At 43.6% G+C, this 17,083-nt stretch overlaps 1 protein-coding gene across 1 annotated transcript; it reads left to right on the top strand.

Moving 5' to 3' along the window:
- Nucleotides 1–266: 266 nt before the first annotated feature.
- On the top strand, nt 267–16,192 carry tmem200a (transmembrane protein 200A; the record flags this gene model as incomplete). The annotated part of the gene is made up of 5 exons (XM_083934349.1): nt 267–371; nt 13,395–13,529; nt 13,791–14,089; nt 14,242–14,405; nt 15,074–16,192. Exons 2-5 carry the CDS (start codon nt 13,402–13,404, stop codon nt 16,190–16,192), a joined length of 1,710 nt encoding a protein of 569 aa, XP_083790475.1. The 5' UTR covers nt 267–371; nt 13,395–13,401.
- Between the last annotated feature and the right edge of the window lie 891 nt (nt 16,193–17,083).

The raw sequence follows: 17,083 nt of genomic DNA, 5'->3' as shown, positions 1-17,083 counted from the left end.
AAAACGAGGGATCATTTCAGGACTTTGAATAGGCGGGATGTTTTAAGGGCTTCCCTTGAGTCGTAATCAGGAGCGCCCTACCTCATTGTCCCGAGCGCACATTCTCTCCATGTGACGGAGGACGTGTTCACCATCTGAGACACGCGCGGAAAAAGCTCGCAAACCCAACTGGACTGTGCAGCTGTTCCCAAACCCTGACCGGGAGCTCAACAGCCTCCTGTCATCTCATTTTTCTCCCCGGCATGGCATTTCAGTGGAAATAGCCTTCAAGGTGGAAGATGGCTTTTTACTTCCCCCCAGGATACCGCCTTCCCCCCCTGCGCGCCTAATGTACGGCTCAGTGACAGTGGAAAACTCGGCTTTTTGCAAAGGTAAGAAGAACTGGGCTATATTTGGCTTCTACAACTTTTAAACAATTCCAGTTGACAGTCTATCTTTTTTATCCCCATCCATATTTAACGGCGCTCTGTTTAAATATTTGATGAAAAGGGAAGTTTAACAAGAGCCATCATCTCCTGACATACTGGTATTATGTTCTAGTCTCTCAGTTGATGGAGTTTTAAGCTTTGATATGATCTGAAATAGTCCAGCATATTGCATGAAGATCCTGTGTGTGTGTGTGTGTGTGTGTGTGTGTGTGTGTGCATTGATTTATTGGGGAGGGGGAACTATGATATGTTAATTGTGCCAAGGTTGAGATTATCTTTATTATAATTAACTTCAAAGTAGCCTAACGAGGTATGCTGTCAGTATTCATACCTTCAGAGGTAGGTCAAAGGTCATGGTTTAAGGGTCAATGGTCATTTCCAATGTATCTTGAGTCATAACCCTGCACACGTTTTAAAGGGACAGTTTTCATATTTTGAAGTGTGGTTGTATTGTTAGTTCCTAACCCTTTAAAACACACAAATCACACATTAACACAAACTCACTGATCGTGGCAGCAGTAGACAACCGAGTCTTAGACCAAAATGTGTAATAGCTGCGCTGGTCCACAGTGAAAAACGTATGCATTTCACAACAATGGCTCTAAAATTGTGAGATATCTACGTTTTTTAGGTCTATCCATTTATATTGGGTCTGTTGATACAAAAAACATGGCCAATATTTGTTTCGTTATCGTTGAAAATATATTAACATACTTTTGGTGTTTCAATAACATTGCTAGAGAGAAATTTGCATTTTATTTTTACAGTCTTGCTTGTTGGTAAATATGAAGAGTATTTCAGCCAAAGCCATAAAATTGTAGTAATGCAACGTTTCTATGCTGGTTGCTAAGGAAGCTGTGCTACATGTAGCCTGCACGCTGTTTGGAGTCACTGTCTTTGTGTTGTGTCCTCACTTACTCAACAATACGATGGGTTCACGTTAAGGCCATCAGTTAGGAACTATTTATCCTTCGATTCTGAGAAATAAAGGTTTGCCTGTCTGTTTTGGATAAACGTATGACTAACACTTCAACCAGAAATAACAGTCGCGTGACAGTGACATGGATACAGGCCAAAAGAATAGACAGTTTTGCGTATAGCGTACACGTAAACTGTGATTTGTTGTACCTCAAAAAATGTAAGTTCAAAAACTATCCATTTAAAACGTATGAAATACTCTGGTTAGAAGAATATTTTTGTGTTTTCTCCTTGAAAAAACATTGAGATGACACCGACTCCTTCTCTCTCATTGAAAAATCCATAAACTGATGGGAACAAGATCTCTTACTCTACTGTTAAGTGCATTTTCACTGCTTGTTCACATATCATATTGGACTTGACTGGCTTCTACAAAACTCTGCTTGTAGGTCCGCTCAGATTAACGGTGAGCACAGAGAAACGTGACCAACGTGAAAACAGCCTTCTAGTGTCACACTCTGCACATTCATCATTCTGCACAGTGAAGGTCACACATCAAAGAGGTGAATTAACTGTAAGCGAAACACACTTGTGAGTGGAGGAGACTTTAACAACAGAGGCTCTGGCGCTGGTTTTATTGTCTTTAGTGTGATTTACATGTCGGTGAATTAGGAGTAGCTGTCACCTTGAGAGCCGTTTGAAAAACAGGGGTGACTCACTGAGCCAAATGGATCGGAGTGAGACATCGTTTGCTGCCAAACACTTTACGCAGAAATGCATCTAGAGTTTAATTTGAGAATCATTAAAAAGTCAGGCGACATATCAGATAATCCTCCTTCACACATATCCAGTAACTGGATAATCCTGTTTAAGTACCCCTCTGGGAGGTTAGCAGTTCCCTCACTTTGTCGCTCCAAAGACTCCCATACATGTGTGTGTGAGTTAACACACTACCTGATAATAAGAGTCCATCGTAGAGGAAGAGGAAAATATTCAGGTTTATCCGATTTAAGACATAATTCATGTCTCTGCTGAGAATTACTAAAGGATACATTAAATAAGAACTCTTTACGGAGAAACTAAACATTATTGCAATTAAAGTATTTCCAAAGCTGTGGATTGTGGGGGTCTAGAATACAAACATGGACCCCCCCAAAACTCCTAGGACTCCAGTTTGGATAGCACTGCTGCAGGGCAGTTGGGAACAGCTCGTGCCTCAGGATGAGTGTGGGTGACTGAAAACCAGGACTGTGAGGGAGACAGAATGAGTCACTTTGCTAGAATCAACAAGGGGATAACTCCAGCACACACACACATACACGCATGCAAACACTCACACACACACACACACACATACACACACACACACACACGAGCGCCTGGCAGGAGCATCTGATGATTCAATCCAAAACTTAATTCATTTGAGTAGAGCTTAATTTATTACAGGAAGCAGTGACAGTGATTTGGTGTGAAGGATGCAAGACTCTACAAAAAACATACACACTATGTATCATCAAGATAATGAGGAGATAAAAAAACAAACACGATGGTGAAGAGGGCGCAGGACTTGACACTTAAGTGGCTGCATCAGAAAATGTGCAGCCGAAAGGTCGGCGGGAAAACGCAAAGTGACACATTCTCCAGACAGATGACTCACCAATGACCGCCAGTCTGAAGGAGTAAAGCAATGTATAAACACACGCTCGCTATCTGTTTATCTTTTGCTCATTCGTATTCCTCGCTCCTGCTTAGCGATCAGATAATATGGACATGAAACACGTTGACACCCCCCTCCCCCAAACAGAAAAATCAAACATCAAATGACAGCCTGCTCCTTTAAAGAACTAAGGACAGACATAAGTTGGGGTCGTACACAGTGTATCGGGTTCATCCAGAGGTATGATTACTCAGACCCAAACATAAATGGGATCATATTCAACAGAAATTGATTATGACGGTTCTGGTCAGTGTCACGGTAGAAAACAAGCTGTTTAACATTGTGAACCAACGTTCAGGGTATGTCACATAAGCCCCTGCACAGGTGTTTTCACTTGTGCCTGCTTAGACCTCTAGTGTGTGTGTGTGTGTGTGTGACTGTGTGTGTGTGTCCGTGTGTGTGTGTCCGTGTGTGTGTGTGTGTGTGCGCGCACAGACTGAGCATAGCTGGCATCCCCCACTCTTTCCTGTACGCTATGTTGCACATGTTACGTAGCTATATGGTGACATCACATAACTCCAAGCATAGTTTCACCCACATTCAGCTTGAGAGCAGAGCTAGTGGCATGTTCACATACTTACACGTTTCTAATTTGTAAATCGTGTACAAGTCAACATTCAAGTTAGAAGTACGAGCGGGAAAGTTGAGATTTGACTGATTTGAAGCAGATAAGCGTGCCTAATAACAGCCAAAGTGCATGTGAACACAACGGTAATCAAGCAGAATAAGTGAAAACATCTGTGTGTCATTAGTCATCATGTAGATTTGCTTGTGCAACGTTTTCAGTATGGGGTAAGGACAAATGTAGGACTGTAGTTTCCAAAAATATCAGGTTTAACTACTATAAAACATACGCCATGCTGTAATCTATGGAGTGTGCAATGGAAATCTTTTTATGCTAACTTCATGTCTGTTTTCTGCTTCTTGAGGTTGGCACGTCTGATTCTATTCAGTTTTATGTAAAGTGCCAAATCATAACAAAAGTTATTTCAAGACACTTTACATTTAGAGTAGGTCAAGACCACACCCATCAATTCCCCCATGAGCAGCAACAAGGTGCTCTTTCTTGAATAAAAATACATTTTTTATTATAGTTATTATAAACAGTATTAATACAGCAATCTTGTGCACACATTCATACTGAATGCGGACAGAGTGTCTCAAGAACGGACCTCTCAGCCACTGGTGTACGCTCTCACCCTGTGTCAGTCACCCGGGCTAAAATTGCGTAATATCGCCAACCACAAGAAGCATGAAACATGTTTAAGTTAGCTTTCGTTAGCAGGGATTTTCATTTGACAACAACATGAAGTCATAAGAGTGTGACCTTTTTTCCCAAAATAAACTTTTTAGTACAAAGACAAAGGGCAAATTAAGTAACCACCTTACAATTCATGCACTATACGTCTAAAATAGGACAAAGGAACTTATGGACAGCTGTTCAAAATGATGCCGATAAAGAAGCTGAAGGTCCTCGAGGCAGCAGCTGCGGGTTCGACCCCGACCTGCGGCCCTTTGCTGCATGTCTCCCCCTCTCTCTCTCACCCCATTTCCTGCCCGTCCTATCTAATAAAAGACTTGTAAAACTGCCCAAAAATGCAGATAAGAAATCACTGCTTATAGAGACGCACGCTAAAAAACAGTCACCCACCACTGTAGACCCTGTTATCATTTCCTGTTGTGTTCACGGGTGTGGAGCTGGTCAGGGTTCATGTCCTTGCCTTTCTGGAAAAGCAGACTGCAAGTTACATTTCAGGGATCATCAAAGTTAATGTGTGAAACGTGTGGCAGTAAAAACAAAAAAAAGGATGCTGTAAGGCCCTTCATGTGTGAGGATCCATGCCACAGCTTTGTGTCACATCATCTCATCTCTCTGCGATGCCTTTCCTGTCACACACTGCCGAGTGAAGCAGATAAAGTCCTCACTGAATGATCAAAGTAATAATGTTTTTCATGCGGCAGCCCATTTTAACACTTCTTACTTAGTTGGTTGTAACCGTTTTCCCAAGCATACAACCGGAGCTTAAATTTAACTTTCCACTTTCTAGGCAGCTATTGGTCAGTTTAAAAGAATTTCACAGAAGTAAGAAATGAAAATCTACTTGATGAAATGAAACATCCTTAGGGCGCACGCACACTGTCCGTTCGTACCATGCCCCGTGCTTTAGGGTGCTTTAGGGTACTTGTCCCTCCTCCCTCTCCCCCCGAGGGCCAGGCCCGTTTGTACTCACACTGCCGGGGCCTCGGCAAATGCTTCTTGCTGTCCATACGTCATCACGCCATAACACGTCACGCGCATTGATTGACGTCATCGCGATGCGTCACTTTGTTTACAAATCTTTCCATAGACCTCAGAGTTTTTGTGCGTCTTGTCGACTGTTTTTGAATCTTTTCATCGACCAAATCTGCAGAAAACACTCCACCTCTGCATCACACCAACGTGAACCTTTTGCCGCCATTGTTTTAAATGTCCGTGTATGGTGCATCCTTATTTTTTCTATGTCCGAACAGGCGCACACAAAATGACATCAGAACCACTGTAGGCCTCGTGCTCGTACATGTGCGCACGCTCGTGCTCGTACATGTGCGCACGCTCGTGCTCGTACATGTGCGCACGCTCGTGCTCGTACATGTGCGCACGCTCGTGCTCGTACATGTGCAAACATGCTTTACAAAAGCCCACCTCTCCCTAACGGGCCGAAGGCAAGCGTGCCGCAACTAGGAGCGGTACTCACACTGGTCAAACGAACTAGACTTTAGCCGCGAAACGTCCTGGGGAACGGTACGGATGGACAGTGTGAGTGCACACTTAGATTATCCTTCACAGGAAACAGCTTACTTTTATTAAAGTTGCATTATCACAGTGTGTTGTAATGTAATTGCAGAAGGGTGAGTTTCCAATACTCCTTCATGTTAGTGTGTTCATGAAAGCTGCAGGGACATGTGACATTCACACAACCTGCTGCCAAAAAGAATCACATGTGAGAGCTGTTTTGTCTGAAAAATGAAACCTGGGACGCAAAAAAAGGCAAAGGTGGACATTTTAAAAGGGATCATGTGAACTTCTTCCATAAAAGCTGGATGCTTTGGGGGTTTTGGATGGCACAATTTAAGAGGATTTCCAAAGATTTTAAACGCATATCCTCCCGGCACTCCATTCGTAAAGTGATTATCTACTGATTAATGTCATATAAAGTGTACAAAATTTGTAGTTAACGGGCTGAAACGTGCAAAACAGTATAATCCTATAACACAGAGCCACAGATCTAAAAACAACAACCAAATCTGTCCTTAGTCAGTTAGTTTACTATCTTATATTTAACTACACTATGATATAATATTCATTCATTCATTCATCCATCGTCAACCACTTGTCCCTGTTGGGGTCGCGGAGGGGCTGGAGCCGATCCCAGCTGACATCGGGCGTGAGGCGGGGTCCACCCTGGACAGGACGCCAGTCTATCACAGGCAACCATTCACACCTACAGGCAATTATTTTAGAGTCATCAATAATATGTTATACGATATTGTACTACACTATAATATACTATATACCTTATTACACTATATCACACTATATACTATTTTATACTATATTATACTTTACTATACTTTAACTGTACTATTATATACTATCATTTATTTGACCTAACATAAAGGCGTGCAACTGAATAAATTGTGGTGTGTTTTGAGAGTTTACTTGAACAACAAGAAAACATTGCACTTAATTAATTCTTATAAATAGAAATCAGTCTATGAACACGCTCCGTTCCACCAACCTGAACCTCTGTCTACAACCGACTGTGCTTGGCAGTGGTGTAGGCGTACATGGAAATGAAGTACTTAAGTTTGACCTGGGCAGTGAAATGCTTGACAGTCTCTTGACTTCAAGTGTGGTGTCAAGAACAGGTTGTAAAATGATCAGATATTGCATTTTCGCTCTTACTCATGCACAAAGGAAGTGCCCTCCTTTCAGTTTAGTTTGGAGTGAGATAGTTAAGTTACTTAGGATTTGACATGGTCATGGTCAGGGTGAACATAACAAACGTTTTTTTTTATTAAATAAGGACTTCTTTGCTGACATTTTGGTATGTGTGTTTTACACACTGCTGCTCCGTCTCAACTGTCCGTGTCTTCTTTTCTCGCTGCAACGTCCCCGGTTATAGGCCGCGTTTGTTCTTCCTTGTGTGGGAGCGTGTGAAAAATGTCAACTATGGGAGTTTTCCCAGTCAATGATTGAGAGTTGGCAGCCCTGCTCGTGCAGGTAATGAACATCAACAACCTTTCCAAAACTCAGATTTGGCCATGATACTCAGGAAACAAACTCACTGGTGTCGTTGTGAGGGCGGTCTTCCATGTTTGACTCCCACCTCTATGATATTATGGCAGATGACCTTAACTGCAGCAGCAGGGGTCCGTCTGTTAAATTCAGCTCAAGGGGAAAAAAAGACTACTGGCAGTGTGTTTTTGTTTGCTTTTCTTTAAACGATAGGGCAATTTGGCCTCAGTTAACCTACACTCTACTTCTCAAACAAAAACACATTATTAATATAATTGGAGACATTATGGACAATATTTTTTCTCTCCCTACCGTGCTCCGTTTTCATCTTCCTGTTCATTCCTGACTTATAACATCTCCTGCTCCCTTGCTGCTTTCCTTCTAACTCTGTGTCCACGTGAGATGCCTTTCTCCATGACGTGTAAGCACACAGTTGACTTAGTTGAGACATTTGAGACAAACTTTTCTCAGCGTGCTTGTAGAGCCAAAAAGTCTGCAGAGTTCCTGTAGATCAAAGCACCTTCTCTATTCTCTCCCTGTCTTCCCCCTCTGGCTGTTTCTTGCATCTTTACTCTCCCTACTACCTTACATCTGTTCGTCTTTCCATCTCACCTGTCCTCTTCTCTTTCCTCTTCCACTTTATCGTTTTCTCTCTAATGTGTTGAGGATTGTAGAGCTTCAGCACAAACAGCAAAAGCGATGTAATTAACACCCTTAACATGTTTTTATTTTAAGCGAGCGCCTTTAATGCCAAACACTGTTGCTCCCATCCTCTCTCTTCATCCCTGGTCTTTCCCTTTCACCACCTCCTCTTCTCATTTCACCTCACTTGCCAACCCCCCTCATTTCTACTCCATCGTCTTTTATTATCTCCTCTTTTCCTCCCCCCTTTCAATCACGCCTCTTTGAAAGTGATGAAGAGGTGGGGTGAAATCATTCCACCTCATGTGCCGTGACATAAAAGGCTAGTTTCTCCCCCCAAAATTAAAAAATACAAATCAAAATGACACGAGATGCACACCTTTGTTAAAAGGATTTACCGCTACTACGATATACCTGTCATTCCTGTGCACACAGCTGGCAGTTGCTATAGAAACATGTCACCTCGCAGCAGCACATGTATTGTAGTTGCTATAGGGACAAAGCGTCACGTGACCGCTCCTAAAGATAATATCAGAGAGGAAGCGTTACAATGTAGAGGGCGAAATCTCTGCTCTGAAAGACACGATGTTATTAAAATTGAACTTGTCTTATAGAGTCTGTAAATGCTCCAATGTCTCCAGTGAACAGAATAAATCTGCTCCCTGAGGGCTGAGGAGTATCAGTTTTCTTGCCGTACTGTGAGCGTGCACAGGTAAACAGCAGGAGCAATTCATTATTAAGGTGATCATACGGAGGCTAATAAATGATTCATTAAACACTAATTTAGGGAGGATTTTGCAGTGTTTATGCAAGTTTATATAAGTTGTATCTGATAAAAATAAATAACATTAATCTTCATTTGGTCTGTGTATGTGTGTATGTATTCACCAAAACTAAAATGCAATATTGTTGCAGGAAACTGAGCCAATGTCTCCGCCTTAAAAGACTCAAATGTAACATACTGAATGATTTCTTTATCCATATATTTTAATGCGGAAAAGAGGTTTACACACAGTATGAACAACATGCATCCGTGTGATTCTGTGCCGGGTGTTGAGCAACAGGCAGGAAAAAAATGTTGGCATGTTTCTGCAAACCACAGGCACGTTGATAAGAAACATATTTGACCTCCTTTAGCATCTGCATGTAAACATGTAAAAACATCCAGATAAATATTACACACTTTGAGCAAGTGCTCCGGAAGTCAGGTAGTACAACGAACACCGGACCACCACCAAGGAGATCACGGTTCGTGTCTAGTTTGTGTCTCATTTGTGTCACATTTGTGTCTCGTTTGTGTCACATTTGTGTCCTGTTTGTGTCTCGTTTGTGTCCCATTTGTGTCTCGTTTGTGTCCTGTTTTTGTCCCGTTTGTGTCCTGTTTTTGTCCCGTTTGTGTCCCGTGTGTGTCCTGTTTTTGTCCCGTTTGTGTCCCGTGTGTGTCCTGTTTTTGTCCCGTTTGTGTCCCGTGTGTGTCCGGCTTTTGTCCCATTTGTGCCTCGTTTGTGTCTTGTTTGTGTCCTGTTTTTGTCCCATTTGTGTCTTGTTTGTGTCCCGTTGGTGTCTCGTTTGTGTCTCACTTATGCCTCGTTTCTGTCCCATTTGTGTCTTGTTTGTGTCCTGTTTGTTTCTCGTTTGTGTCCCGGTTTTGTCCCGCTAGTGTCCGTTTATGCCTCGTGTCTGTCCCATTTGTGTCTTGTTTGTATCCTGTTTTTGTCCCATTTGTGTCCCGTTTGTGTCTCGTTTGTGTCTCATTTGTGTCTCGTTTGTGTCCCGGTTTTGTCCCGTTTGTTTCTCGTTTGAGTCCCGGTTTTGTCCCGCTTGTGTCCGTTTGTGTCTCATTTGTGTCTCGTTTGTGTCCCGTTTGTGTCTTGATATGCCTCGTGTCTGTCCCATTTGTGTCTTGTTTGTATCCCGTTTGTGTCCCGTTTGTGTCCCATTTGTGTCCCATTTGTGTCTCGTTTGTGTCCCATTTGTGTCCCGTTTGTGTCCCGTTTGTGTCCCATTTGTGTCCCATTTGTGTCTCGTTTGTGTCCCGTGTTAAAGTGAATGCGAAACTTAAGTCACGCAATTTATTCTGCCGACTGGGATGAGAGCAATGTTACCGAATACCGACGTGTCGTTTCATGTGGTCACTGCAAAAGTCCTGACACATTCTCCACAGTAGTAAGACTTGTTGTGTCAGAGTCTGAGTGGTTTGTCATTAGGCTGCTGGTGTGTCTGTTAAGGCAGCATTTCGGTCTCTGTGCTCGGCTTATTTAGTGCTCCCGCCTTGTTAAAAAGACGAATACACTTGGCTTGTTTTCTGTTTCTGTCTTGTCATCACCGGCGGGAAAAAAACTCTCCTTTATTGTCTGGCCCTTCTATGTTAGTAGCGCTGATGTGAATAAGTGCTCCCATCCATACCCTTCTAGTCTCTCAGAGTAAACAGAGGAAATTTCTTCCCCTTATCTTGAAACATTGTGTGGGTTCTTATTTGACACACCAAGGAGCGAAAGGAGAGAGAGGGAGCGCAGCAAAAAAACAGAGAAACGAGGCTGGCTGTGTTTGCCCTTGTGTTATTCACCATCTGTGGTAAAGCACTTTCCTCCAGCAGTATTACCAATAAGATGATTGACATGAAAAATACATTAAGATGTGAGAAGGAGAAAAGAGGGTAGGAGGAGAGAACGTCTGGTCTTGTGTGTGATTCACAGTTACTTTGAATACTAAACGCTTTGTTGCTTTGAGTTATGTAGAAGAAAAGAAAGGAAGTGCGAGAGAAAGAGGAAAAAGACAAAATAAAATACAATTAAAATTAGAGTCGGATTAAAATAGATCTGAGGGGACAGAGGGTAGAGGGAGGAGAAAGACAAACGGAGAGAGAGAAGGGATGAGTAAGTCAGCTGGGCCGGAGGAGAAGGAGGTAAAGGAAGGGGTAGAATCATTCAGGGTCACAACCAGAATGCATTAGTCCACAGACTGAGGGTGAGAATTTAAATAAACTAATAATAATATTAATAATAGAAGAGAGAAAGAGATTTACAGATAGTCCATTCTTGGAGGAAGACAAAGAGGTAGACAGAGATGTGGAAGGAAGGAGGGAGAGAGAAATTAAAAAATAGACGGAAGAAGGTCATGGGTGTGTTCTTGTTCCCATGCTAAATCTGTTTTATCCTCTTGTATACACACACATGCACATGTACACACAACCGTGCACACAGCACAGAAAACGGGTAACCAAATAAAAACCTCAGTACTACTTTTCTTCTTCAATCAATCAATTTTGCCCTTCATGTGAGTTTTTTTTGTAATTTAAGCAGATACAGACATCTACCTGTTATTTACCAGTGTGACCCTTCTGGGAACACTATCTTTAAGAAGATGAAGAAGAAAAAGAAGAAGAATAAGAAGAAGAAGAAGAAGAAGATTTTTTTTAATCCCGCAAGGGTTATCAATTTTTTCACATTATTATTATACAGGTTACACACACACACACACACACACAGGCCCGAAATACACACATGCACAAACAGGACCTATATACATGCAATTAATGGAGAGATGTCAGAGCGAGGGGGCTGCCAATGGCTCAGCGCCCCGAGCAGTTGGGGGTTCGGTGCCTTGCTCAACAGCACCTCGGCAGTGCCCAGGAGATGAACTGGCACCTCTCCAGCCACCAGTCCACGCTCCATTCATGGTCTCACTCAGGGACTCGATGCGACCCTCCGGTTCGCAGCTGAGTCACCTATGGACTGAGCTACTGCCACCCCTTAAGTACTCTATGGCAGATTTATATGGCCATTCAAGAAGGTGGAACAAAAGGTGCTATACATCTCTGGGGATAGCAAGTCCCTTTCACAAATGCTCTGCAACCCTGAACTTATGCAGACATTACCTGGAGGAGCTGTCTGTGAGAACGCAAATGTCCGAATCAGTTGGACTGGATAATAAACAGACTTTACCCTGCCAGCTCCCAAATGCAAAGTCTGTGTAGCCTCAGTCTCTAATTGAGCCCTTGAAGGGAAATTCACAGTGAGCAAGTGGGTGCGTTGATATGTTTTAATCATGCAGCTGGCGCAAATTCGGAAGAAAACAAACCTCCAAAGTTGAAGAAATTGGGGGGTTTAACACAAAGTCGGCAATGAAAATGTCTAACTGGACAGACGATGAGATTTGGGAATGTTTGCTGGTAAGGGCCGGCGCCGAAATCGTTAGACAATTTCAAGGAAAGACTTGTTTTTTTAATGACCAAATTATATATTGGCTGCGTGGCCGTGGTGTATTTCCAGTAAGTGTGAAGGCTTCTGACACAGACAATCTCCTGTTGTTTGCAACATGCGTGAAAGGGAAAACTTTAGACAATGTCTGGATTAAGTATATTAAATGTGAGTGGCAACAAAATCAGCATAATTCCATGTGAGGTGGTACTGAAGCTGAGGCGGTATTTCAAGCAATCTTGCAAATGTCCATGGCTGCTCACCGGGGGTTCAACATATAAAGTGTGTTTATCTTCTTTTATCCCTAAATAGGACAATGCTAATGTTCACGTGAGCCCAGATTAACAGGCATTTAAGAACAAAAGAAGGCTCCCAGAATAAGCCTGTTTGTTTTAAACCCTCTTCTCTGTAATAACTATTAATAGACATCTAAGCAGCTGGTGAGCAGAGAGACAATGATTCATTTCAAAATTATGAAGTGCACCACTTTATCTCCGGCGTTATAACTGCAACAACAACGTTAATAACTTCGCCAAAAATACAAATATAAATGACCGATTCTAATTGAAATTAATCAAAACTATCCACGATTAAAAAGCAGAGGCCGTGTTGTTTCTCTCTCTCTGTATGTTCGCTTGCTATCTCGTATTATCTTTTGATCAACACAGTTTCCTGTGTTTCCCTTTCATACGCACAGGAAGAATTCAGTAAACAAACATCCTGCAGGGGAAAATGTATAACTACGTACAGTATGCACACACAAACACAAAAAAATAACTCCCCTGCAGGCAGCTTTTGAAAAGTCGCCGCTGTCGGCGAGGTGACCTGCCTGCGTAAGAGACAGCAAATAGAGCTGCTCAATTGTGAGAAATGCTGCACTCTGAATATTAAGCGTCTTACACCTCCTTTACGGAGACTGCGGCTATATTGAAATACATATGTGTCTCACTAGAGCTGTTTTAAAATATTGTTAATGTTGTTTCTTTATGTGAACATGTGCATCTGTGTCTCTATCGAATGCATGTTTCCAGTTGTTATTTTCAGTTGCATCTTTTTGAGTGTGTGTATAAAAGACCAAACAATCTGGTCTGCAACAGCTGTGCGTCAGTGTTCGTTTAGTGACCTGGCAGCACAAACATGCACACAACAGACGATGAGCGTACAGTGTATTTAAACTCAGTACTAAATTGCCTCTGCATGTGTATCTGCAGGTTAAGTATGACTGCTGCAGCAGGTGTGCTAACAGGCTTGGCTAAGCTAAAACGTCAAGACTCTGCCCGCTCTCAGAACAGGAATTTACCTACGTCGCCAGGCCTGGGAAACTCCGCCCCAGAAGCTGCCCCAAGGTAAGCAATTTCTGTGCTTGCTTTTTCATCGACTACTGTGGGCAACAGGAAACTGGTAGCAGTTTAATTTCTATGTGATTCACGAGTGAAACACCGGTTTTAATGTTACAAAAAGCTAGCGCTGACATTTCACAAACACATAAGGTGTGCCAGGTGTTACGGTCCAAGCAAATTCTTTGCAATCTATATTTCTTTCTTTGGTGGCTGTAGTGATGTCAACATAAGTCTCCAAATACTATAATTTCTGTGATTTTCATTTAGAAAGCGGAAACGACGCACCGATGTTGTAATAGTTCGAGGTAGGCTCCGCCTCTACTCTGCCTCCGGGTTTTTCCTCCTCCTGGGACTGGTCGTCTTGGCCGTAGGGATCGGCATGGCAACGCTGGGTTACTGGCCGCACAGTGAAACCATGCCCTCGGCCAGATCGCCGGCCGGAGCGGGATCTGACACAGCAACTGCCGGCGGAGCTAAAACATCCGTCACAGATGAAGGAAATGGAGCCAAGATGGCCGCCACAGATGGGGGCGTGGCTAACTCCAGCACCAGTCATAACGTGCAGGGTAAATGAACAAAGGAATGAAAAATGAACCAGTTTCATTACATTGGTCCTGAAGGTTGTTTTTTTTAAATGGACTGAGTTAGTTTGTCTGGACTTTCTCAAAACACTTCCTTATATTAAATAGCTCATACCGTCCATGTGCTCTGCATGTAGGGACGTCCTCCAAGCAGACCGGGGGAGCTCTGACACGGTTCCTGGAACAGCATCGTCACTCTGAGAGGATGAAGATGTTCGGGCCCTTCACCATGGGCATTGGGATTTTCATCTTCATCTGTGCTAATGCCATTCTTCATGAAAACAGAGACAGAGAAACTAAGGTAGGACTGAACTCCAGCAGCAAATCCAGGCGCAAGCAAACACTAGAACATGCATCACCTGGAGCCAGATACTGTACATTAAACAAATACTAGATTTACCAGTGGACTTTAAGGGCCTACATGCCAGCCAATGAGCTGTAATGGGTCATATTAACAGAACTGATATTTCATGCTTGTTTGAAACACTGATTTTTTGCAGAAATTGGTTCCACAAAAGGTCATGAACGGCAATGTCAAACAGTTTTTTCAATTATATAACAAAAAGCCTGAGTCAATGGAATATGTAGTTAATATTCTTCCCCAATTCTGTATCCTTATTTCAGTTCTTCCTCCAGTCTCTTACAAAATGAGGGGCCTGCACAGTGCAGTCGTCCATATTCATCATCTCTACACAACCAACATGCAAATCACATTTCTGCCAACCTCCTTCCATCCCTAACTCTGCAATTTTCCCCTGATCACATTTCCTCTGCTCTTATGCCCTCTTTCCCTCCCTTGATTTGATTAATCCTCCTCCCATCCAGGTAATCCATGTGAGAAACATGGATTCTAAGATCACAAACATACAGACACACAGGAAGTTGAAACTATAGAAATGTATGTTATAATGGAATCTTTCCCAGGTAAACAAAAGATACTACTGCTGATATATTTCTCTTCTGCACTAGATAATCCACATGAGAGACATGTACTCCACCGTCATTGACATCCACCGCCTCAGGCAGAAGGAGCAGAAACAACAGCATCATCGCAACAGCACCTATGCAAGAGAAGTTGGAGATCTTCGAGCCTTTGGAGATCATAACGCAGCACGGTTGTCCAGCAACTCCCCCCTGGCGTTCTCCTCTCGCGTCGGAGGGGGAGGGTCTACAGAAGAAGAGGAGGTGCTGTTAGGGGACGAGGAGTTTCACAGACACAGGGACAGGGGGCAGGCTAAGTTGGATTGTAGCTTCGCAGGGATGATGGCGCCGCTCTACAAGGATCGCGCCTACTGCGGCCCGGGGCTCGGGCTGGCTCGCTCGGATTCTGTACGCCACCAGTGGTCGGTGGACGCAGATGGGGAGAAGGGAGGACACCATGCACGCTCTATTGTCTCCTCCTCTATCTCTGCGTTTACTCTCCCTGTTATAAAACTCAACAACTGCGTTATTGACGAACCCGAGATGGAGGCGATTACTGAGGAGGAGAGGGGAGGAGAGAGGAGAGACGGACAGAAGTCACAGCCTCTGAGCTCCATGGAGTCTCTGGTGGTGCCTGTCGCATCTGTTGCCAAGGCCTCCAAACCGCCGGGCTTACACCGGAGTAACTCTGCTTCCTCTTCCTCCCACTGCTCCTCTGTCTCCTCTTGCTCCCTCTCCCCTGCTCCCTCCTCTACCTCAGGCTGCTGGCTCTCCCCGGGAGCAGCGAGGAGTGACTTTGGCTCCAACTCCTCCTTGCACATGCTCGGCAGCCACTCCAAATCGCTGGACCTGGAGCGTGGGGAGAGCATGCTCAGCGTGCACCCGGAGCAGCGGAAGCACCCCAGCTGGCCTCGCCTTGACCGTAGCAACAGCAGCCGTAGTAACAGTGGCAATCGGGGCAGCAGTAAAGGCTACACGCGGCTGGAGGACAGGGAAGAGCAAGGGGAGCGGCTGTTAGATGCGTCAATGTCTGCGACAGAGAGGCGCGATTTCAGTAAGCGGGAGAAGCTGCTAATGATATCCAGGTCGCATAATAATCTGAGTTTTGAGCACGACGAGTTTAACAGCAGCACGCTGAAGAGGGGCAGCTCCGAGACCCGATTCTGAAGACGCTGAAAGTTTTAGACAGTTCTGTAAATTGCTCTCCAGACTGTATGTGTGTACAGTGCATTTGTGTGAGGGGGGAACTAATGAGTTCAACATCTGCCCCCTGGAGGGAGGAAACTCAAACATGGTTTAACAGACACTTATTTTAAGCAGCAGGATGGAGAGTAATGAGTAATGGACCATTTTGTGCAGCAGAAGGTTCATGCCTTGTAGGCAAGGCGCCAAACGCCTACTGTACCAAGTCCAGAGGTGCTGTGTATCTGACCCTGACCTGTGACTTCTGTGGAGGGAGAAGTTTCATCAACAAAAATAAATCACACTGTATCATCAGTCTACTTTATACAAAAATAGTTCTAATAAAGTTTCAGCAGGATCTCAACCCTGGACTCTTTGGGATCGATACTGTGTCATTATAACACAGGATTTAAAAATTGTTATTCTTAAAGTGTTACAGGATTTCAATCCAGCAGCTGCAGGGGAGCTCAAGGACACCAGAAGCGCTCTGAGCGGGGTTTTTTCTCAGTGGGTGGCAGTGACACAAAGGATCTTTCATAACAAGGTCTCGGCACAACCTGAGAAATGAGCACGGCCAGTTTAATATCAGAAAAGAAGGAGCTCTGAGAAAATAATAGAAACATTGATGATCTTTGTGTTGAGTTACAAAGTGCTTAATATGGTTGTGTAGAGACAGAGACTGATACTGATAAAGCTGGTCCGGGCACTTTTCCAGTCAGCTTGGAACTCATACTCTGATGTAAACCAATACAACAATAGGTAACGGCATACTGCAGGGACGTGACTCTTAAGTCCAAAAGACAGTGATATTAGTGGTAAAGTATTTGTTTCAAAGGTGGTTTATGTTTGTTTGTGTGTCTCTGTTTGATCCTCAGA

Source organism: Echiichthys vipera (genome assembly GCF_963691815.1).
Source record: "Echiichthys vipera genome assembly, chromosome: 19".
In the NCBI taxonomy this organism is placed as follows: Eukaryota; Metazoa; Chordata; class Actinopteri; order Perciformes; family Trachinidae; genus Echiichthys; species Echiichthys vipera.
The sequence above is the reverse complement of the archived record's forward strand: the minus strand, read 5'-3'. Positions and strand labels throughout refer to the sequence as shown.